The sequence below is a fragment of the Hyperolius riggenbachi genome, chromosome 4, assembly GCF_040937935.1.
Source record: "Hyperolius riggenbachi isolate aHypRig1 chromosome 4, aHypRig1.pri, whole genome shotgun sequence".
Lineage (NCBI taxonomy): Eukaryota > Metazoa > Chordata > Amphibia > Anura > Hyperoliidae > Hyperolius > Hyperolius riggenbachi.
In genome coordinates, this window is record NC_090649.1 from 106,891,067 (window position 1) to 106,913,947 (window position 22,881).

Consider the following 22,881-nt stretch of genomic DNA (forward strand, 5'->3'; position numbering starts at 1 on the left):
CCGTGAGCAGGCCCATGATCCGTGACCAGACCCCAGCACCTTGGCCAGACCTGAGTAGGCCCAGGCACCGTGCCCAGACCATACTAGGCCCAGGCAACACGTTTTACATAGCTGAAATTTTAAGAAATTTATACTTTTACCATTACGCACAGATTCATTCTTGGTTTCCCTTTTTTAATAGATATTTGGCTACCGGGCATTCATACAGTTCCTTGCATTATGAGTACCGTCTTGGTAAGAGCACCATTCAAACCATAGTTCTTTCTACATGCAAGTTACTATGGAGAAAACTTCAACCAAAATTTATGGTCTTCCCCGACAAAAAAAGATGGGAGGAAGTGGCAGATGGTTTTTTACACAAATGTAAATTTCCTCACTGTGTCGGAGCAATAGACGGGAAGCACGTCCGTATTGTGTGCCCACCTTGTAGTGGTAGCAAGTACTATAACTACAAAAAATTTTTCTCTTTGGTGTTACTAGCAATTGTGGATGCCGATTACAGATTTTTGTATGTGGACATTGGGGCTTATGGAAGTAGTAATGACTCTAGTGTGTATAGCAATTCAAAATTTGGCAAACTACTGCAGAGTGGGCGATTGGATTTGCCTGACCCCAAACCGTTGCCAGGAGAAGCTGAACCTGATTTCCCTTTCGTGTTTGTGGGTGATGAGGCTTTTGGGCTGTCAACCCACATCATGAGGCCCTATGCTCACCGTTCATTATGCATCAAAAAAATGAATTTTAATTTGCGACTCAGTCAAGCAAGAAGAATGGTGGAGTGTACGTTTGGTATTATGGCAGCTAAATGGAGAGTGTTCCTGGGATCCCTCCAGATGTCACCTGATAATGCAGTGATCATAATCAAAGCTGCATGTATTCTGCACAACTATGTTCGAGAAAAAGAGGGTGTGAACACAGAAGATGCCAATACTCGTATTACTCACCTTTCACCTCATTTGGCTCCTCATCGACGCGTTCCCAGAGCTCGAAACGATGCCATACGCATGAGAGATTACTTTGCTGAGTATCTCAAACCTCTTCGACGTTGGTGGTTACAAAACACAGACGAAATGGCACAAACTGCTGAAGTTCAAAACAATTAAAGAACATGCTACCAATATGAATTTTGAAACAAACATGAATGTTCTGTTTAGTTGTTGTCATGTTTTGTACAGAAAAAAGAAAAAAAAAAAGTTACATAATTTGTTTCCAACTTTGTAAAAAATTAAATTGTTCGTTTGTGAACAAAAGATTTTCTTGGTTTTGATACTGATTTTAATTAGTTGTGAACATGACACTTTGAAATTCTTATTCACAACCGCACGTTTTAACGAAAAATGTTTTACAAGTTGCACAGAACAGTAATGTTTGCTTACTATAGAATATCTATTAGTGCAGTCAACAAAATGGCACAAAATTCCTTTGAAAATGGTTTTTATTTTCAAAAATTAACAATTCCAACATTTTTATTTAGCAATACATAAAGTATACTGCTTAAAGACAAAGAAATAGTGCAGGAACATCCACAATTGCACTTGTTGGTTGTAGTCAAGTATTTCCTCGGATACATAACAATGTTGAACCATTGAAATTTAAAATTCACATAGTAATAACAAAAACATTTTTAACTAAACACTCTGTGTTCACAAAAGGCTGCACGATATCCATCTGCTCAGTAGAAGTTATTACAGACACTGAGAATCAATAATACAAAAAAAAGTAATCTGATGCTCAAGTTGGAGCGTAAGGCTCTGGTCCAAATGAGCATTCACTCTCCACTCCTTCTGAAACTTGTCCTTTGCAGATTTTACTGTTCAAATCACGGTTCTACTGTTCAAATCACGGGAAGGGGGTGGGGTCTCTGAACTCTTTGTAAGATTTATCATACCAAAGACTGTCAAATACATACTGTGGTCTTGCGACAGGGAGCACACACCTGTATAATGAACTGTGACACGTTATTTGGATCCAGAGCCTCTTTTGACCGAAAAGTGCTTTATTATAACAAGTGCGTCAATGGGGAGTGTGATTAACGAGTGAATGCTCTTTGGAACCCTGAACCTCCCTCTCCTTAGGGGAGTATTGCACTTTATTTTGTTATTAGTTCCCATTTACTTTAAAGAAAACCTGTAAATATAAAAAGTTCTCATGGGGGACACTCACCTCAGTAGGGGGAAACCTCGAGACCAGACATGGGCTAACTTGACCCTCCAGCTGTTCAGGAACTACTAGTCCCACAATGAATTGCAGTGGTCTGACAGCCACAGTCCTAACTCAAAAAGGCAAATGCATTGTAGGATTTGATTGTTCCTTCATAGCCAGAGGGCTAAGTTTGGCCATGGCTAGTTTCAAACCTTTAGAGCCTTCCCTCATCCTCCTGTGTCCCATAGCGGTCTCACTGCAGCTCCCGTAACACACTGGCCACAAATTCCAAAAACAGCGGTGGTTATTTAAATATGTACCTCACGACCTCCAGAGGGCCGGCAGTATCCGCTTTTCTGACGTAGATATAGGTGGAATTAGCTGATCTATGTCCGCTACACTGTTCAAGCGAATTGTGCCTGCGCAGTCGTTCGGCCTGCAGGAGATTTGCTTTTTTTGGTGTCTACCTCCGTCAAAATAGCGTGTACTGTGCGCCCTCTGGAGACTGTCAGGTCTACATTTACATAACCTACAATGTGGTATGAATTTTGGCCCACCCGTGGGACCAAGGAGGAGGAGGGGGGGTGGGGGTGAAGTATTAATAAGATCTGGAGGCTTTCCCCTTCCGAGGTGAGTACCCCCCCCCCCCCCCCCCAGAATTACATTACAGATGTACTGTAACAGAATGTCGTACCTGCAGCAATAACCTTTTTAATAAAATATTACAAAATTTACTTAAATACAAATAGCCAAGTATTGCATTGGTGTATGACATAATGGTACATATTTTGTACACAACTAGTACAATGCAGCAATTTTTGGAACGCATACAAGTTATTGTCCCCCCCAAATAAAATTTGGATTACTGTTTCAAAAAAGTGCAACGCAAACAGTAACTGCTACGCTAAAAATAATACTGTTTATAAAGCTGTAGTAGCATAGTAGACTCAGCAGGGTGCGATAATAGAAAATCAACTGCACATTCTTTGAATTATTATGCTTTTGATGTTGAAGTTTCATATTTTACAGTCAATATCAACTGCATAGTGGTAGTGTACATGTAATCCAAATTGAAGTATTAGCAGTTGCCTTTCTATTATTTAACGAACTACGCTCATAATCAAACTTTACAATATGTACCATTGTATCACAGTAGTGCATACCATATAATACTCACCTGTAGAATAATTAAATAACAGTATGAAAAATAGAAGCTATGTAAAGTGCAACAGCAAAAGTAAATTTTGCCACATAGCCATTACAAGAAAAACTTTGACAACTTTGTAACCTATTGACCTAGGAACGTTTGAAGAACAACTTCAAACAAATAGTATTGAGATAGGTATCATAAAAAAACATCTCAGTCAACATTGGTTAACTATGAACCCAAAATAGTGTGCAAATCTTTGTGGTAACCAAACCACATTTTCGAAAGTCTATAGTAAAACTATCAGATTTTGTCAAGAAAAATATAAATCTTTAAAAGGAACCAGAGACGCCAGAAAAAAGATTTTATACATACCTGTGGCTTCATCCAGCCTCATACGCACGGATCGCTCCCCCTTGTCGCCGCCGTCCTCTGCTTCCTGTATCAGCTAGTTCCGCGTCCCGTCCTTTCGGCCAGTCGGCAGCAGCACGCGGGCAGCTGTCCGCATCACAGGGGCTCCCGGCATACCATTATGCGCGCGGATGCATACTGCGCAGCCGCACGCTTAAGGCCGGGTTTCCACTGCTGCGAATCCAGGCCGATTCCCCGCCCACGAATTCGGATGGATTTCAGCAGCCTATAGAAGTCTATGAGAGCCATCCGAATTCGTGGCCGAGGAAAAATCTGAGGCCCTGCAGCATAATTTCGTCTGTAGCTGTCCGAATCCCATAGCCGTGCATAGCACGGCTAGAGGGATTCGGCTGCGAGAGGCAACAGCTGTGCCGGCATCGCGTCTCGCAAGACGCATGCCGCCGCACAAATGGAAACCTAGCCTAAGGGTATGCTGGGAGCCCCTGTGATGTGGACAAATGGCAGCGTCCGCCGGAAGTGACGGGACCCGCTACCGGCGATAGAAGAAGGCGGAGGATGGCGGCGTGGGAGCGATCCATGCTAACGGGGCTGGAAGAAGCCCCAGGTATGTATGAAATCTTTTTTTTCTTTTTCTATGTCCGGCGTCTCTGGTTCCCTTTAAGAAACATATATTAATATACACACAAAATCATTGCAGCTTAGCATTTGCTTATAACATCGAAAAAGGTATTGAGTATGAATCATTCACTGTAGCTGGTCAGAGTGTAATGACTGGCCACGTGAGAAGAGGTATGTCGTTCAGCAGCTGAACGAAGGGCAGTCCATTGTTTTTCATCTCTGGTACACTTTAAAAGGTCATCTGAAGTAAGATGGATACATAGACTGCCATATTTATTTCCTTGTAATGAATACCTGTTGCCTGGCATCCCTGCAGCTCTGTTTGGCTGCAGAAGTGTTGGCATAACACCGGAAACAAGCATGCAGCTAGTCTTGAGAGATCTGACTATAATGGCATAAACACCTGATCTGCTGCATGCTTGTCCAGGGACTATGTGTAAAAAATATAAGAGGCAGAGGATCAGCAGGAGGGACAGGCAATTGGCTTTTGCTTACATGGAAATAATTATGGCAGGCTCCATATCACTTCAGTAGTCCTTAAATGGGGCACTTAAGTTAAAAACATATATATTGTTACTCACAGGGGGCTTCCATCAGCCCCCTACAGGTGACCCGTGGCCTCGCAGCCTGGCTACGATCCTCCTGTCTGTGTTGGCTGCTGGTTTCAGCCACAGGCGCCTATAGGCCAAGAGCGTGAGTGATTTTTCAAGTTAACAGACACAATGTCACCCTCTATACTGCTATTGCGGCAACAAAGGCAGTAATAATCGTGTAGAGGGTGCTATTGTGGCCAGGAACGCAAACAATGAATTGCGTTCCCACCCTGTCGTCGCCTGTTGCCAAAAACGGAAGTAGCCGCAGCCGGGGACAGGAGGATCGCAGCCAGGCTGCCAGTGCACGGGACAGCTGTAGAGGGGAAGATGGAAGCCCAAGGTGAATCAAAATTCTTTTTCCGATTTCAGTGTCCCTTCAAGGGAGCACAGATAACCGGTACCTACATTGGAAAATGTCCACTTGGAGGGTGTGACAACTAAAAAAACAAAAATATGTTTGATCATTTGATAAAACATATGTAGAAGACTACTACCTACATGCAACCGGTGATGACTTGTAACTAAGCAATGTTATGAATCTGTGTGTATATCTAATACAGGCTCTAACCTTTCTAATCAACTGTTACAAACTTTGTCAAATAGCAAATCTTAGGAAATACTTCTGACCACTACTTTAGACATCGTCCATAAACATAGCATCAGCAAGACATGCGGATGTGCTTCTGGAACTCTCATCTCTCTGAACATTTGGTTCCTGTCTAGGGGTGGCAGTACTGAGGTTTCGATATGTTGAAACATCTGCAGCTTGATGCATCTGCATTCGAGCGGTGTGTGGGAAATTATTCCCATAGCCACTGTCATGCATAGGGGGAAAGGTAGAGTGATGTATGTCATCACGCAAGCTGAAGTATTCTCCTTGAGACGGTTGTCTGTACATCTGTGGCCTCGAAGATGGCACAGGTACATTTCGACTGAATGCAGACTCAAAAGGATAAGTATTATGGCTAGGGGCTGGCATTGCACTGTGGCCAAGACCTGCCATTGCACTTTGACCATTGACATCGGCGGGTCCAGGAAGGTTTGAGGGGATACATTTTTTTACAGAATCTAGTAACAGCTCTCGTAACATGATCATATTTTGCTTTGGTACTTCTTCGATAATTGGCACAAGACTCATTGCTAGATGGTATGCAGAGGTTTGCCCCTTTTTTTCACCTTCCATTACATTCATCACTGATTTCAAGGATGAAATAAGTACCTCATTATCAGATTTTTTTTTCCCTGTTTTATTCTGCACATCGCTTCTCCTAGTTGCCTGGTCAGTGTTCGTTGCAGAACTTGTAGAAGGTTGTGGTTGATCCTGAGTTTCCACGTGCTCAGTCGATGTTGACAGCGTGTCTTCAGTAACATTCATCGAACTGTCTTGTTCTGTCTCTTCCTCATCATCAATGATGTTGTCTTCTGATCTGGGAGGAAAAACAAAAAAAATATATACATATACACACACACACACACACACAATTTTACACACTAGGGGCTAAGGTCACTACTTTACTTTCAACAATATATTTTGTAAGGTTGACTGCTCTTAAAGTGAACATAAAGTCACACAAAACAAAAATGGGGTATACCTGGGGCTTCCAGTAGCCCATTGCAGTTGTCCAGTGCTCACAGATTCGCTTCGTTCCTCCTTCCCCCGCCACCACCCTCTTCCGTTTTTGTCGACAGGAACGTACAGGCTGGGAACGCAAGTGATTCATCGCGTTCCTAGCAGTAGTAGCAAGATACAGGTCGTTATTCTGGCCAGAAACTAAAAGAATCACTACTGTGACAAGCCTGTAGGCTTCTGTCGCATAAACCAGAAGTGCTGGCGTGGACAGGTGGATCGCAGCTAATCTACGTGGGCACCAAACAGCTGCACGGGGCTATTGCAAAACCCCTTTTTTTGGTTTCAGTTTAGCTTCACTTCAACAGGAACATATATTAGGAGATGTTGATTTTTTTGCTTTAACAAGACCCATCCACTTACTATTATGTTGATTCTGCATATCATGTAGTTTGAATCAGGGTAGTGCAAAAAATTTCTCCACATATGCAGGAAATTAACTGCTCTGTGTATGCGTTCCTATGGGGGACACTGACTTCTAATTGATGTAGGTAATGAAAGGTCCATGTGCAGCAATTAGCAGCATGTAAGGGTGATTAGGCTAGTGAAGGAATTGGTTACCATTAGGGTTATATGAAAGGTGGCCGAGGGAAGGTACAAGGGAGACAAGCATTCTACATAACACTCCTAGTCCTGTGTCTGTGCCGCAAATTCATCATTTGCCATCAACAAGGAAAAAACATAGGCTAAATAAATAGCAAACAAAAACATATGGCCTCAATTCACTAAGCTTAACTCCTGTCTTTAGTAACTCTTCTGAGCTGTTTTACAGTTATCACAATGATATCACCATGGTGATAACTGTAAAACAGCTCAGAAGAGTTATTAAAGACAGGAGTTAAGCTTAGTGACTTGAGGCCAAAGAGTTACTTACAAACGCTGTTCAAGCACTGGACGCAGAAATTGCAGATGATCTTTGAACCGATACGGTGTCCTTCTTGATGCACCGGCTCCACTTCGAGATTCTTCTCTTTCGGCTTTTAGTTCACGTAGGAAGTTGTCTTTAACTGACCTCCATCTCGTTTTAATATCCTTCACTACAGAAATACCAAAAAAAAAAAAAAAATTTGAAGACCCTACACACATACACAAATCAAATACTTTGTTCAATAGACAATGGTAATCATATTTTTATAAGGGAAGGTTCACGGTCAAAAAAAAAATAATTAAACCACAAATCCACTTACATGGGGCTTCCTCCAGCCCATTGCAGGCAGGACGTGCTCTTGACGCCACTCCTGATGTTACCGGTCTTCTCCAGTGGCGCACCCAACCGGTAAAGGCCGGGCTCCTCTGCGCTCCAACACACAGGCGCACTGATGTCATTGAACATCCACCAGGCTGTACTGCACCTGCTCAGTACAGCACGGAGGATGAGCACACCCCTGTGAGACGCATGTTAGAGCGCAGAAGAGCACGACATGGTAACCAGCATGGACAAGTCGATTGCAACACCAGAGAAGACCAGGAGCGGTGTCAAAGGCCTGACCTCCCTGCACTGGGCTGGAGGAAGCCCCAGGTAAGTGGATTTGTATTTTTTTCCCCTCTTGCATGAACCTTTCCTTTAACAATATATTCACTATACCAAGGGCATACACCATCATCCTGCAACCATAGTATGCCCTCTCCAGTCCTCACCGATATAATGCAGCACCCCTTTTTCTTTGCCAATACTACAATCGCCAGAATCCACATTCAACCGCTGCGATAGAAAACATCACTGAGGAAGGAACAGCGGTAGAACAAAATAGCTGGGGGGGGGGGGGGTGTCCCCCTAAGACAGGTTTTATTTACAGTAAAAAAAAAAAAAACCTACTACAACCCACCCCTCCTTCATGAACATAACATACAGTGCAAGCTGTCCAACGTATTAATGCACTACCCACCCCATCATACAATACATACACTACTATTTATGTCAGACCCTATCACTCTGCCACAAATACAGTACCATACTGAACCTCAACACACAATGCAACATACACTACTATATCATTATATTGTAACCACACACCCACACAGAACAATAAACCCCTCCACCATCACATCAACTACCATCCCTGCAACATAGTGATAACTGACCGACAAACTGCACAATAGCTCCCCCCCCCTCCCCCACTTCAATAGCCCAAATTAAAAAAAAAAAAAAAAAAAACACCTTTAAAAATAAATGTCCAAAGTCAGCAAACAGTCCTGCTATGCCATACTCTCTCCCTCCATCCCTCCTGCACACACACACACACTTCAAATCACCAGAAAGCTCAGCAGCAATGTCAGCCATCCTCTGTAGCCAGCCACAGTCATGCCCCTCAAAACAGATTACTGCAGTCCTGCTAACTGCTCCATAGCTCTCCCCCTCCCCCACATGCACACACAGTTGGAAAGCTAATCTCCACTAATCATCAATGAAAACAGCCATCCTCTGTAAAAAAGCAAATTCCTGGCCCTGTAATCAGATTTCTAATCACCCTCCCTCCGCACAAACACAACACTACGAAGTATGCAGACAGTCCTGCAAACTGCGCCATAGCTCTCCCCCTCCCCCAACTGAACACACAAAAATTCTCCACAAACCTTCAGCAACAATGTCAGCCGTCCTCTGTATCTGACAAATTCAAACCCTCACAACAGATTGCTGCTGTAAACTGCGCCATACCTCTCCCCCTCCCCCACCCGCACAAACAAATCCATATCACAAACCTACCACAGCTACAAATATATCAGGCATCCAATGCAAAATCATGGCATCCAGTACAAAAACAAGCACACAGTTCCACAGGTCTATGATGGCAAAAACTTCTACAGCAATAAACAAATCCGCCTCAGCAATGCCAATCATACCCCCTTCACACTCGCCCACCCACCCTCACCAGCACAAACATCACACTTACTTTTTTTATCACGCTGTGCTTCAGAAAGAGACTCCCAGTCTGCTTCATAAAACTTCTGTGTGATTTCCATCCACAGATATTTGGCCCTGTTCGCATCCTTGTATAAGGAATGGCCCTTGTCATATAGCTCCGGGTGCTCCTGCACCCGGACAATAAGCTCCTCTGTGGAAAAACAGATTCTGGCTTCCATCTCCCTGCTGGATCTGTTCACAGAGCCAGCACTCCCTCCACGTGTGCTTCTCTGCGCCATCTTAGCTCCTCTGCTCGTGAAACAGGAAACAGGAAGTTGGCTACTCCCTAGAGAAAGGGATTAGGGGAAAAAACGTCTCTGCAAAGCGCATTGCTATGCGCTTCTGCACGTTAAAAAAGCGCATCCATTGACTTCTACAGCACTGCGCTTCACAGCGCACCGCTCAGAAATGCGTGCAACAGTACTTTTTTCTACCGGACATCAGCGCAGCGCAGAGATGTGAACAAGGTACATAGACAATACTGGGAATTCTATGTACCTTGCGTATCGTAAAAACATACGCGCTTCAAAAAGCGCACAGAAACGTGCCTGATGTGAACGAGGCCTCAGTCTACCTCGCTTACCTAGATTAAGAACTGCTTTATTAACCCTTCCAATGAAAAGAATACAAAATGACCTTCTTAGTAGGACTTGTACTATGTGTCAGTTCAAGTATAGTCTGTATATGGGTTCATATTTTGTTCTGCAAACTCCTCTGTAGGGATGTTTTTATATGTACAGTATATGTAAAATTAGTAGCTATGCATGTTCTCTGATCCATATCTGGGTGTTCTGCAAGTTTTTATCTTTTTTTGTGTGTTTACACTCATGTTTTGTGTTTTTCTCTTTCCTTTCTGTTTGTTCCAGGGATGTCCTCCAAGGAAATTTATGGTAACCAAAATTTAAATAATTGCACTTCACATTGCTTGTGACTAAAGATGAGCAAACGAAAGTGAAACTAACTTTCACCTGAGATAAAATTGAAACTAAACATTAGCTGCTTGCCATTAACTGCCACAGTGGGGATTAACTCATCTTGGACACCCCCTCTAGCGCCAGCACTCCACACCCCTCTACATCATGCCGATTATTCTTCCTTTCGATCCTGATACTGTGGAAATATCGGTAGGACGGAGTGGGGCATGGAGCGCTAGCACCAGAAGTGGTGACCAAGGTGAATCAACTCCCACTGCCACAGCTCGCGTCAACTGATGATCAGTTTCACCTCAGGCGAAACTGAATATGGCTTCCACCCACTCCTTCTTACTTGTGACCTTAAACTACATTACAGATCAGTGCTTCTGCATTGCAGCTACTTAAAGTTTTGTAGCTTCCATAGGACCTTGCATGGAAATCTGTCACTTTTTAATGCTCTGCATGGTCTTCTGTCACCTCCATCATGCTCTGCATGGTCTTCTGTCACCTCCATCATGCTCTGCATTGTCTTCTGTCACCTCCATCATGCTCTACATGGTCTTCAGTCACCTCCATAATGCTCTGCGTTGTCTTCAGTCACCTCCATAATGCTCTGCATTGTTTTCTGTCACCTCCATAATGCTCTGCATGGTCTTCTGTCACTTCCATAATGCTCTGCATGTTCTTCTGTCACTTCCATCATGCTCTGCATGGTCTTCTGTCACCTCATTAATGCTCTGCATGGTCTTCTGTCACCTCCATCGTTCTCTGCATGGTCTTCTAGCACCTCCATAATGCTCTACATGGTCTTCTGTCACCTCCATCATGCTCTGCATTGTTTTCTGTCACCTCCATAATGCTCTGCATGATCTTCTGTCACCTCCATAATGCTCTGCATGGTCTTCTGTCACCTCCATCAAGCTCTGCATGGTCTTCTGTCACCTCCATCATGCTCTGCATGGTCTTCTGTCACCTCCATAATGCTCTGTGTGGTCTTCTGTCACCTCCATCAAGCTCTGCATGGTCTTCTGTCACCTCCATCATGCTCTGCATGGTCTTCTGTCACCTCCATAATGCTCTGTGTGGTCTTCTGTCACCTCCATAATGCTCTGCATGGTCTTCTGTCACCTCCATCATTCTCTGCATGGTCTTCAGTCACCTCCATAATGCTCTGCGTTGTCTTCAGTCACCTTCATAATGCTCTGCATTGTTTTCTGTCACCTCCATAATGCTCTGCATGGTCTTCTGTCACCTCCATCATGCTCTGCATGGTCTTCTGTCACCTCCATCATGCTCTGCATTGTCTTCTGTCACCTCCATCATGCTCTACATGGTCTTCTGTCACCTCCATAATGCTCTGCATGTTCTTCTGTCACTTCCATCATGCTCTGCGTTGTTTTGTTTCACCTCCATCATGCTGAGCATGATTCTCTGTCACCTCCATCATGCTCTGCATGGTCTTCTGTCACCTCCATCATGCTCTGCATGGTCTTCTGTCACCTCCATAATGCTCTGCATGTTCTTCTGTCACTTCCATCATGCTCTGCATGGTCTTCTGTCACCTCCATAATGCTCTGCATGGTCTTCTGTCACCTCCATCGTTCTCTGCATGGTCTTCTAGCACCTCCATAATGCTCTACATGGTCTTCTGTCACCTCCATCATGCTCTGCATTGTTTTCTGTCACCTCCATAATGCTCTGCATGGTCTTCTGTCACTTCCATAATGCTCTGCATGTTCTTCTGTCACTTCCATCATGCTCTGCATGGTCTTCTGTCACCTCATTAATGCTCTGCATGGTCTTCTGTCACCTCCATCGTTCTCTGCATGGTCTTCTAGCACCTCCATAATGCTCTACATGGTCTTCTGTCACCTCCATCATGCTCTGCATGGTCTTCTGTCACCTCCATCATGCTCTGCATGGTCTTCTGTCACCTTTATAATGCTCTGTGTGGTCTTCTGTCACCTCCATAATGCTCTGCATGGTCTTCTGTCACCTCCATCATTCTCTGCATGGTCTTCAGTCACCTCCATAATGCTCTGCGTTGTCTTCAGTCACCTTCATAATGCTCTGCATTGTTTTCTGTCACCTCCATAATGCTCTGCACGGTCTTCTGTCACCTCCATCATGCTCTGCATGGTCTTCTGTCACCTCCATCATGCTCTGCATTGTCTTCTGTCACCTCCATCATGCTCTACATGGTCTTCTGTCACCTCCATAATGCTCTGCATGTTCTTCTGTCACTTCCATCATGCTCTGCGTTGTTTTGTTTCACCTCCATCATGCTGAGCATGATTCTCTGTCACCTCCATCATGCTCTGCATGGTCTTCTGTCACCTCCATCATGCTCTGCATGGTCTTCTGTCACCTCCATAATGCTCTGCATGTTCTTCTGTCACTTCCATCATGCTCTGCATGGTCTTCTGTCACCTCCATAATGCTCTGCATGGTCTTCTGTCACCTCCATCATTCTCTGCATGGTCTTCAGTCACCTCCATAATGCTCTGCGTTGTCTTCAGTCACCTTCATAATGCTCTGCATTGTTTTCTGTCACCTCCATAATGCTCTGCACGGTCTTCTGTCACCTCCATAATGCTCTACATGGTCTTCTGTCACCTCCATCATGCTCTGCATTGTTTTCTGTCACCTCCATAATGCTCTGCATGGTCTTCTGTCACCTCCATCATGCTCTGCATGGTCTTCTGTCACCTCCATCATGCTCTGCACGGTCTTCAGTCACCTCAATAATGCTCTGCATTGTCTTCAGTCACCTTCATAATGCTCTGCATGGTCTTCTGTCACCTCCATAATGCTCTGCATGGTCTTCTGTCACCTACATAATGCTCTGCATGGTCTTCTGTCACCTCCATAATGCTCTGTGTGGTCTTCTGTCACCTCCATCATCTCTGCATGGTCTTCAGTCACCTCCATAATGCTCTGCGTTGTCTTCAGTCACCTTCATAATGCTCTGCATTGTTTTCTGTCACCTCCATAATGCTCTGCACGGTCTTCTGTCACCTCCATAATGCTCTGCATTGTCTTCTGTCACCTCCATCATGCTCTACATGGTCTTCTGTCACCTCCATAATGCTCTGTGTGGTCTTCTGTCACCTCCATAATGCTCTGCATGGTCTTCTGTCACCTCCATCGTTCTCTGCATGGTCTTCTGTCACCTCCATAATGCTCTGCATGGTCTTCTGTCACCTCCATAATGCTCTGCATGGTGCAGGTGACCTCTATAATAATCTGTGTTGTCCTTTCTTTAGCTATATCTCACCTATCTTGTGTAATGTTGATAAATGGTGACTCCTCTACTGCATTATTCATTAGAATGTAAACAGAATAAACATGGCACTTACACTTTCTCCATTTGAATACTAATTACACTTAAAATACTATATGTGAAATGTCTGGGCAAATGAGTGATTTGAGATGGTTCTTTAAAATTGACTGAATGCAAATTGTGTGAAGGCTGATCATGCTGCAACACTCCTTAAAACTACGTTAAAAGAAAAATCTTACCTTTTTATAATTTAGTTTTAGCATACATTAGTTCTATAAACATTTCCTGGTTTAGCAAAGCTAGACTTCTTTATCTGTACAATTTTCCTCACCACATGCTATAAATTGTAGTAAGGCATTTCAGTGTTGATTGACCCATCTCTTGTCAGGAGTGGAGTGTGGAGAGCAGCAGCACACTGATGAGTCATCAATGTGATCTTTCCTCCTTTAAGATTTGAAGTACTGGGGTGATCCTCTCTATGTCATATTGAGCTCTGTGGTCCTGGGGAGACTAAAGGGGGGCTGAGATACTTCTGTTTGATGTACATTTTTTTGTAATAGGTGCCCAATGCTTGCATTGTGACGGTGGGATAAATGGTAATCCAGGCTCAGGAATGGTTAACTAGAGTTTTTGTTGAAGCTGATCCCACCTTAAAATTCCTCATTTTTCCTGAGTGCGACCTTTCCCACCCCACCTACTTTCCCCTTCATACTTGCTGAGCTTTAACCTTTCCTGAACATGTCCTCCAGGGCACATGCTACCTCCAAAAGTTTAACACTGGAGGAAAGGTGAATGACGGCTGGTCATGCCCTCTTTCACGACAGCTGGTCATGCCCTCTTTCACGACGGCTGGTCATGCCCTCTTCCACAATCCCTTGCACTGTATCATAGGATCCTTTGTGGGAAGAGGGTAAGCTTTGGGGCACAAACGTAAGGTGCATGATTGCCAATCATAGCAATACCCTCTTCTCATATTGAAAAGTTGTGAGCAGCTATACTTCTTCTCATAAGGTAAGATGTGTTGGATAGACTCCAGCAGATCCTGGGGTTCTGGCTGGCTGTAATATGTCACATGACATAACTGCAGTAGTTTTGTGAGGACTTACTGGAAGTAGTGTTATTTTGTGGTAAGCAGGCCCTTATGAAAAAAAAAGTCCACCCACTTTCAGAATGTCAGCTCTTGGTGATTTCATTTCAATTTATCTACGAATAAGGTTGTTGGGCTGGAGTTGAGTTGCAGTCATCAGTTCTATTCCCATTCAGTGCTGGTGTTGAAGGATCACAGTGGTGAGATATTGGGGCTCACCACAAATAATTAGCTTTAAATGGTAATTTATGCATTGACAGGCCTAGTGATAAATATATTGGAAAGATTATTGTAATGGGCTACAGCTGTATAATGGGATTACCAAGTCCTTTTGATGATGGCTGGCCACAGCACTGAAAACTGGATGGATCAGTCCAGTTTCTGATGGGGATAGAGTCGGTACTTGCTGGTTAGTTTGATCCAGTTAATTCTCTCGTTTTATCTTCAATGTCTTTTAGGGCTCATTCACACTGCACAACACATGCGTGAGCGCGGTTCCATGTATGCGCCTCCAACGCATGGAATGCACATCACAGTGCATTACAGCGCGGATGTCAGCAGCCTTAATACGATTGAACCCGAAGAAAAAATGTGTGTCAGGAACCTTTTTGGCTAAGAGAGCCATAAACGCCACATATTTTAAAATGTAATTCCATGAGAGCCATACAATGTGTTTCAAACTGGCTCAGTGTGCATGTGCAGCAAAGGGGTCACATTCTTGTTACCAAGGTGATGTGTTTACAGTTGATCTGCCAGCAGCGGAAGTGGCAGATACGTCTTCAGCTTCTGTTGGGTTTCAGCAACATCAGCGAAGTAGCATGCCTACTCTGAAAATTTGAATTGCGGTATTTCACTAAGCTGTGCTGCTTTAGCAGTGTAGCTTAGCCTTAGTGAATCAACCCCTACTGATTTGCCTGTGAGCCAAATGTAGCCATCAAAAGAGCCACATCTGGCTCCTGAGCCATAGGCTCCCTACCCCTGATCTACGATGTTCCCCAGTGTAAACGGTAATGAGAAAGTCAATAGATTTTCATGTTACCATGCAAATCGCACACTATGTGCTGTGCATCATAGCTGACAGCAACACACACAGTGTGAATGAGTCCAAAGCAGCCCCTTCCCATACTAAACACAGGACATTGTGTTTACTGAGAATGAGAATATCACTCTTGAATGGCGCTAATGGATTTAATTAGGAAAGCATGCATTGTGTTGTTGTGTGACGGTTACTGTTGCCGCGTGTGCGTAGATCAGTATGCTTTATGACGCTTCTGTGAAGTACTCAGAGTCTTGTTCACTTTGATTTTTACAGATGACTCATTCGTGAGACCCGTCACATTCTGGATTGTGGGAGACTTCGATACGCATGCCGGACGGCAGCTTCTTTATGATGCAGTTAAACACCAGGTAAAGCAAATTCATGACTATGGAAATAATAATATAAAGAAACAATGCAAAAATAGCTTATTAATAAGTGAAGCAGCTTTTTCTAATAATGAAGCAATCCCTTTAGCAAGGACTAAAGAAAAAGATATACCATCTATACTCTAACATACAGCAAATCTGTCAGCGCAAAAATGCACTGCAAAGTTACTGGCAAGTGTAGTATTCAGTGCTGCATGGTCCATACACTCCAATGCCCATACACTCCACAATCATTCTGCTCACCATAAGAGGCTGCCTATTATGACCACATCTGGCTATAGGGAGTGGGGCTGCCTTGAACTGGCGGCACATCTGGCTATAGGGAGGGGGCTACTTTGAACTGGGGGCATATCTGGCTATAGGGAGGGGGCTGCCTTGAACTGGGGGCATATCTGGTTATGGGGAGAAGGGCTGCTTTGAACTGGGGGCACATCTGGCTATGGGGAGCGGATTTATACTGCGTACAAAGATGCCTCATACTGGGGGCACATCTGGCTATTTATACTGGGGGGCAATCACTTTTTCCTGGTAGTTGACCAGGATGCGTGGGTTGGCTTATGTCCCAGTATACATTGTATGGTGTATATATATGAAAAAAAATAAGCAAGCAGAGTTAGCGCTAACTAGTTTGACACAGCATTGCAACTCTTACTACCTCTTGCTATTACTTTCTATGGAAAGTGATATGTGCAGCTGTGCTCTCTGTCAGGAATCAGTATCCCTCCTTTGCTAACAAACAGGCCATGCTCTCTGTTTATTCTGGTCCTAGTTCCTATTTCCTATTGCTAGGTGCCACCTGCGCTTTCTTCCTCAGGCTTGTGACAGTCTCTGGGTATTAAGACCACTACAAATATACAGTGTAGCTGCAGTTCCTGTGGACAAGACAGATGCCCAGCAGGGGGTGGATGTCAGTTTTTTCACTGCACTGGGGGGAGTGAATGGTTACCACAACTTCCCAGCATCACTGCTAGAGGGATGCAACTGGATGAGGAAAGTCATGTGATCAGACACCTTAGAAAGGCTGTGGTTTCAGTACTACATTAAGTTTACTAAAGCCCAAAGGATCTTCCTTGGTGGCACAATATTTTTGTATTACAAACTGGAACAGCTCTAGATAGCAGTTAACATAGACAGAAACAAAAGCACCAATGTCTCTGTGTTGTTGCAGGAGGGTTGAACTTTGCTGATAAAGAGAACCCGAGGTGGGGTTCTCACAACAAAATCCCCATACAGAGGCTGGCTCTGCCTATCGAGCCCAGCCTCTGTTGCTAATCAGATCCCCCCTAAATCCCCCCTGCACTCAGCCAGACCCCATAAATCATAGCCGCGCTATACGGCTATGTTTACCTTCTTAACGTCAGTCTCGGCGCTCCCCCCCCCCCCCCCCCGTCTTCTGCAGAGCTCCGGTCCCCGCCCGCGTCCCTTCCCTCCAATCAGCGTGGAGGGAAGGGGCGGGGACCGGAGTGATACAGGAGGCGGGGGAGAGCGGAGACTGACGTTAGGAAGCTAAACACAGCCCGCTGTGACACGCTGCGTGTCGGCAGCGTGGCTGAGATTTATGGGGTCTGGCTGAGCGCAGGGGGGATTTAGCGGGGATCTGATTAGCAACAGAGGCTGGGCTCGATAGGCAGAGCCAGCCTCTGTATGGGGATTTTGTTGTGAGAACCCCACCTCGGGTTCTCTTTAAGCTACAAACACACAGTCTGTGGTACTTGGCTGAGGCAGCTGTCCAGTGCTGTCTCAGTCAAGAATGTAGTGTGTTTACAGGAGTCCTATGAACTCTCTGGATCTTTAAACAGTGACCACCAAGCCCATTGTACCCTTCCTCACCCCACTCGCTAGATGTCGCTCCATTGTGCTCTGCAATGTCATCTCTTCTCCGCATAGCAACAGAATGTGACACGTCTGTACAGCAGTCATTTCCCATAGCCTCGATAGGAGCAGAGTGTAAATTCATAATATTTTATATCCAGTGTGTATTTGGTTCTATTTATAAAGTTTCCAGTTTTAAATTGCATAAATAAAATGTGTGCTACACAAAGCTATTTGCAAAATAATGTTAGTAAAAATAAACTGTAAGTTCCATAACTGTCAGCAATTATTGCATTTTATGTCATTTCAGAGGTGTCTGTTTGGCGAGGTATAAGTGTAGTTCTGAACAAATTAGCAAATGTCATCTTACTGTCATAGATGCATATAAGTTACCATTTGGAGTGTCTTAATCAGTTTTCCACTGTCTTTCCGTCTAGAAAACAAGCAATAATGTAAGAGTCGGCATGATAAATAACCCCAGCAAGGATCCATCTGCTGCTTCCACCCGAATTGCCAGAGCCATCTGGGCTGCTCTCCAAACCCAGAACTCCAACAACGCCAAAAACTTCATTAACAAAATCATCAAAGAAGAGCATGCCCGTGTGGTGGAGGCCGGCCATAATGTCGCAGAGTTTGCTGTCGGGGTATGTTGTGACTTTGTCGGGGATATGTCCAGAATTACATGAGCGCTGCTGTTACACCATAAACTGTGCTAGAGTGAAACTTAGTGTACCAGAGATGATGTGACATGATGAAATAGACATGTGCATATACAGTGGCAAGACTACAGACACTTATGCTAGGTACACATGATGCGTTTTTTTCGGTCCATTTTCCCTTTCGATTAGTTTTTCCGCTCGATTTCCCACTCGATTCTCTTATCTTTTTTTTTATCAATTTCCATTCACTTCTATGAGAAATTGAGGGAAAAAATGATCATAAGTAATATCGGACATTATGGAAATGATCTATCGAACGCAAAAAAACACATCGTGTGTGCCTAGCATTCTGCTGTGCTCCTTTTCTTTTTATGAAGAGAAACGGAGCGCACAATAGTGCATTACCTGTGTTTATTTATAGTGGTGAATTAAAAGTTATACTCACAAGGTATCAAAAGTTAAAACGCTTCTCAGCGGTAAAGCCAACCGCTTACTATCCTAGGCAGGGTGGCAGCAGCGCACTGTGGCCAGCAGCGCGGGACCCGGTGGTTGGGAAGAGCCGTCTCGCTGTCAGGATGGGCGTGGCTGTGAAACACTATGCGTGCAGCGTCATTACGCGTTTCGGCGCTCTGCGCCTTCGTCAGATCTGCGTAATGACGCTGCACGCATAGTGTTTCACAGCCACGCCCATCCTGACAGCGAGACGGCTCTTCCCAACCACCGGGTCCCGCGCTGCTGGCCACAGTGCGCTGCTGCCGCCCTGCCTAGGATAGTAAGCGGTTGGCTTTACCGCTGAGAAGCGTTTTAACTTTTGATACCTTGTGAGTATAACTTTTAATTCACCACTATAAATAAACACAGGTAATGCACTATTGTGCGCTCCGTTTCTCTTCATAGACATCTTGCCTTACCCTACCGTCTGGAGCAGCACAGTACATTACCCTTTTTAACAAGGAAGACTCACCATTGTGTATGAGTGTCTGCAGCCTCCGGAGAGGAGCGCAAGGAGTTTTTGCTACGTTCCTTTTCTTTTTACCCTGCCTGCAAGAGTTTATAATTAGCTATGGACCTGACAGTTTTTCTCTAGTCAGGACTCAGTCAGCTCATTGATAACAAATTACAGCTATAAAACACTTTCCTAAGCAGAGACCTGGGCTTTTTACTGTGAGAGGAAAATATAAAAAGGTCAATAGTTTATGTATTTTCACTCTGGGACTCTTGAGACACTGCAATTGAGCAGAGACTATGAAACACTAAATCTGCTTTGTAAATGTTTATACATAAAATAAAACCTTGAGATATCTAAAAGAGTAATTTTTAAGGTGGCCACTAACGGTCCAATTTCTAGTGAAAAATCGTTCTAGCAATCGGAAATTCTAATTGGATTGGTTGAAATTAATCTCAGTTGATGGGCACAATCGATTGTGGAGGATTATAAAAAATAGTCATTTGATTGGATTTTTGTCAAACCATAATTTGGATTTTCTTGATTGGTTATGATAGATGGGAAGCAAAGATTGGTTCGTTGATGGTGTAGTGAACGACTTTTCTTCCGATCAGAATTTCTGATCGCTCGAATGATTTTTCACTAGAAATTGGACCGTTGGTGGCAACCTTTAGGAGTAGAAGGACAGATTCAATTGTTTATCTTTTTAGTTTATTTTCATCTCTGGTTCACTTTAAGTTTAAGGTAAAACTGAGGGCTAAAACATCTTGGGCAACTTGCAGTGTTTTAGCCACCTTGTATTTGACTATTAATATTGCATCTATAGCATGAACACTGTATGCCTGACAACATATCCTAAATCAGTACCTCAGTAAGTTTCAGACCTGAATTGTTAAAGAGGCACCATGGTGACATAAAGTAGAATGCAGTCAATTATTCAGGATACCCACTTCCTGTTTTCAGTCTCAGAAACACTTCCTATGTATTGTATATCAGTAGCCCTGCCCTCACAGTGACATCAAGCCTATGATGTTTAGCTATGTTGAAATCTTCTCCCAGTGCACTCTGGGAGACCATGTGACTTTCTATTTAGCTCAGAACACACAACAAATAAACATTCCTCAGCGATGCAGATTGCCAGTACTAAAAATGTCGCCACCTGTGATAAATTTCAGAATGTAAATCGGGGTGAGGAAAGATTTTACAACGGGCAAATACTGACCATCGGTAAATAAATTATAAATATTGAAAAAAAACGACTACCTTTCCCTTCTAAATATTCTTCACTAACTTATTGAAGTTGACGGCATGTGTGGAAACAGTCACTTCACAGGATTCAGAGAGGGTAGATTTTCTGCCTGACCATATACTTAGGATCTCCCTCATATATCCTTTTTTTAAAGAGAAACTCTAACCAAAAATTGAACTTTATCCCAATCAGTAGCGGATACCCCCTTTTACATGAGAAATCTTTTCCTTTTCACAAACAGACCATCAGGGGGCGCTTTATGACTGATATTGTGGTGAAACCCCTCCCACAAGAAAAGTTCGAACTTTTTTGGGCAGTTTCCTGTCTGTGAACCTTGTTGTATTGTGGAAAATAGCCGTTACAGCTGTTTCCAACTGCCATAAACCATGCAGCAGCTACATCACCTGCCAACAGTTACATGTTCACTGGAGTTCCTATTTAAATCCTCAACCCCTTGAGAAATTGTGTCTGTAGAGATTTATTTTTGTGTGAAACTTATTTCTCGCTTGTTCTAAGTTTCTAGCCTTGTGACTTTGTTGCTATTTTGTTTCTTTCTGTCATCAGGGGATGGATGTGAAACTCTTCAGGGAAGCCTTTGACTCCCCTAAAGTTGATTTTCTATTATCCCATTCTGCATACTGCCGAGATGTTCTGAAGCTGAAGAAAGGGGAACGAGCCATTATTGCTAATGGGAGGGTAAGTATTTATGGATGATGTTTATTGCTTACGAGTGTCACACTGCTATTCTCGGTTTCACATGGGCATTTGTTGTAAACCCTGCAACAAATTGGTTTGCTTTTATGTTTATAATTGTCAATTTTGCATGGTGAAATGAGGTCAGCAAAAGAGAAGGAGAAGAATGCAGAGGCAGAAAGTATTTGGTATTATTCACGTTGCAGTCAGCATATGAGGCATCCCACAATGCATCACTGCTGAGTAAGCAAATTGTCCCTTTCGAGCACTTTAAAAATTGCTTTCTGTAAATGTCATATTTTCTTCACATAAAAATGGAAAGATCCCAAAAATTGGTATTTGCTAGTTATTATTGGAAATAATGTGGCATTTAGAATTTTAGTTAACTTTGATAGTTGTCCTTTAACCCATAGTTCCCCAACCCCTGATCTCAAGGCCTACCAACAGTACAGGTAGTCCCCGGTTAACGAACGAGATAGGGACTGTAGGTTCGTTCGTAACTTGAATCTGTTCTTAAGTCGGAACTCTGTGCCATCTCTGTCCCCTGTACCTCCTCTGTGTCCCCCTGTGCCTCCAGTGTCCCCTTCTGTGTCACCCCTGCCCTCTGTACATGCTTATACACGTTTAAAAGCCATTTTTTCTTTGAATTTTTTAAAATCAATTTTCTCAAAAACTACAAGTCCAATTTGAAAAAAATGTTTGACTTGTTCCCATGAAAACACAGAATCCATGCCGTTCGTATCCGCGAGTCGTTTGTAAGTCGGGGACTACCTGTACATGTTTTGCAGAAAACCACAAACATGCACAGGTGAGGTAATTAGTGTCCCAGCAGAGCTGATTAACTACCTCTGTGGATTTCCACAAAATATGCACTGCTGTTGGGCCTTGAGGACAGGGTTGGGGAACACTGCTTTAAAGAGACACTGAAGTGAAAAAAAATTGATGTAATGATTTGTATGTGTAGTACAGCTAAGAAATAAAACATTAGGAGCAGAGACATAAGTCTAATATTGTTTCCAGTACAGGAAGAGTTAACAAACACCAGTATGCAAAAGAGCCATTGAGCTCCATGACTTTCAAAGGGGCAGAGAGCTCTGTCTTGTGAAGCTTAATGTATTGTTTCTTTCCTGCAGAGGACAGTTCAAAAGTTCACTGGCCTGCTCTGTACAAATCATTTAGAATGCTGAGTAGTGTGTAAACTGCAAATATTAGAAAATGATGCAGTGTTATAAAAAAAAAGATATAACTGAAAATAAAAATATGAGAATATTTTCTTTGCCACTAATGTTGTAGTAATTATCTGTACTACACAACTATTCATCATATCATATTTTTTTCACGCTTCAGTGTCTCTTTAACCAATTACCAGAACAGGTATACAAGGTTGGAGGCGAGACTCCACTTGCTGACTT

At 43.5% G+C, this 22,881-nt stretch overlaps 2 protein-coding genes across 3 annotated transcripts in view; one reads left to right on the plus strand and one right to left on the minus strand.

The window, feature by feature from the left end:
• UGGT1 (UDP-glucose glycoprotein glucosyltransferase 1) overlaps nucleotides 1-22,881 on the plus strand; it is a 164,384-nt gene that overhangs the window by 96,099 nt on the left and 45,404 nt on the right. Inside the window, exons 19-22 of the mRNA XM_068233269.1 lie at nucleotides 10,268-10,291; nucleotides 15,998-16,092; nucleotides 18,360-18,566; nucleotides 21,341-21,472. Coding sequence (XP_068089370.1) covers nucleotides 10,268-10,291; nucleotides 15,998-16,092; nucleotides 18,360-18,566; nucleotides 21,341-21,472 — 458 coding nt within the window. The remainder of the gene's footprint in view (nucleotides 1-10,267; nucleotides 10,292-15,997; nucleotides 16,093-18,359; nucleotides 18,567-21,340; nucleotides 21,473-22,881) is intronic.
• On the minus strand, nucleotides 1,418-9,643 carry LOC137571379 (uncharacterized). Of its 2 annotated transcripts, none has more exons than XM_068280380.1 (3): nucleotides 9,391-9,643; nucleotides 7,374-7,536; nucleotides 1,418-6,299 (listed from the first exon to the last, which is right to left on the minus strand). In XM_068280380.1, the coding sequence occupies exons 1-3, from the start codon at nucleotides 9,638-9,640 to the stop codon at nucleotides 5,507-5,509; spliced, it is 1,206 nt and encodes a 401-aa protein (XP_068136481.1). In that variant the 5' UTR covers nucleotides 9,641-9,643; the 3' UTR covers nucleotides 1,418-5,506. The 2 variants fall into 2 exon arrangements, with proteins under 2 accessions (XP_068136481.1, XP_068136482.1); XM_068280381.1 differs by lacking the exon at nucleotides 9,391-9,643 and adding an exon at nucleotides 8,753-8,827.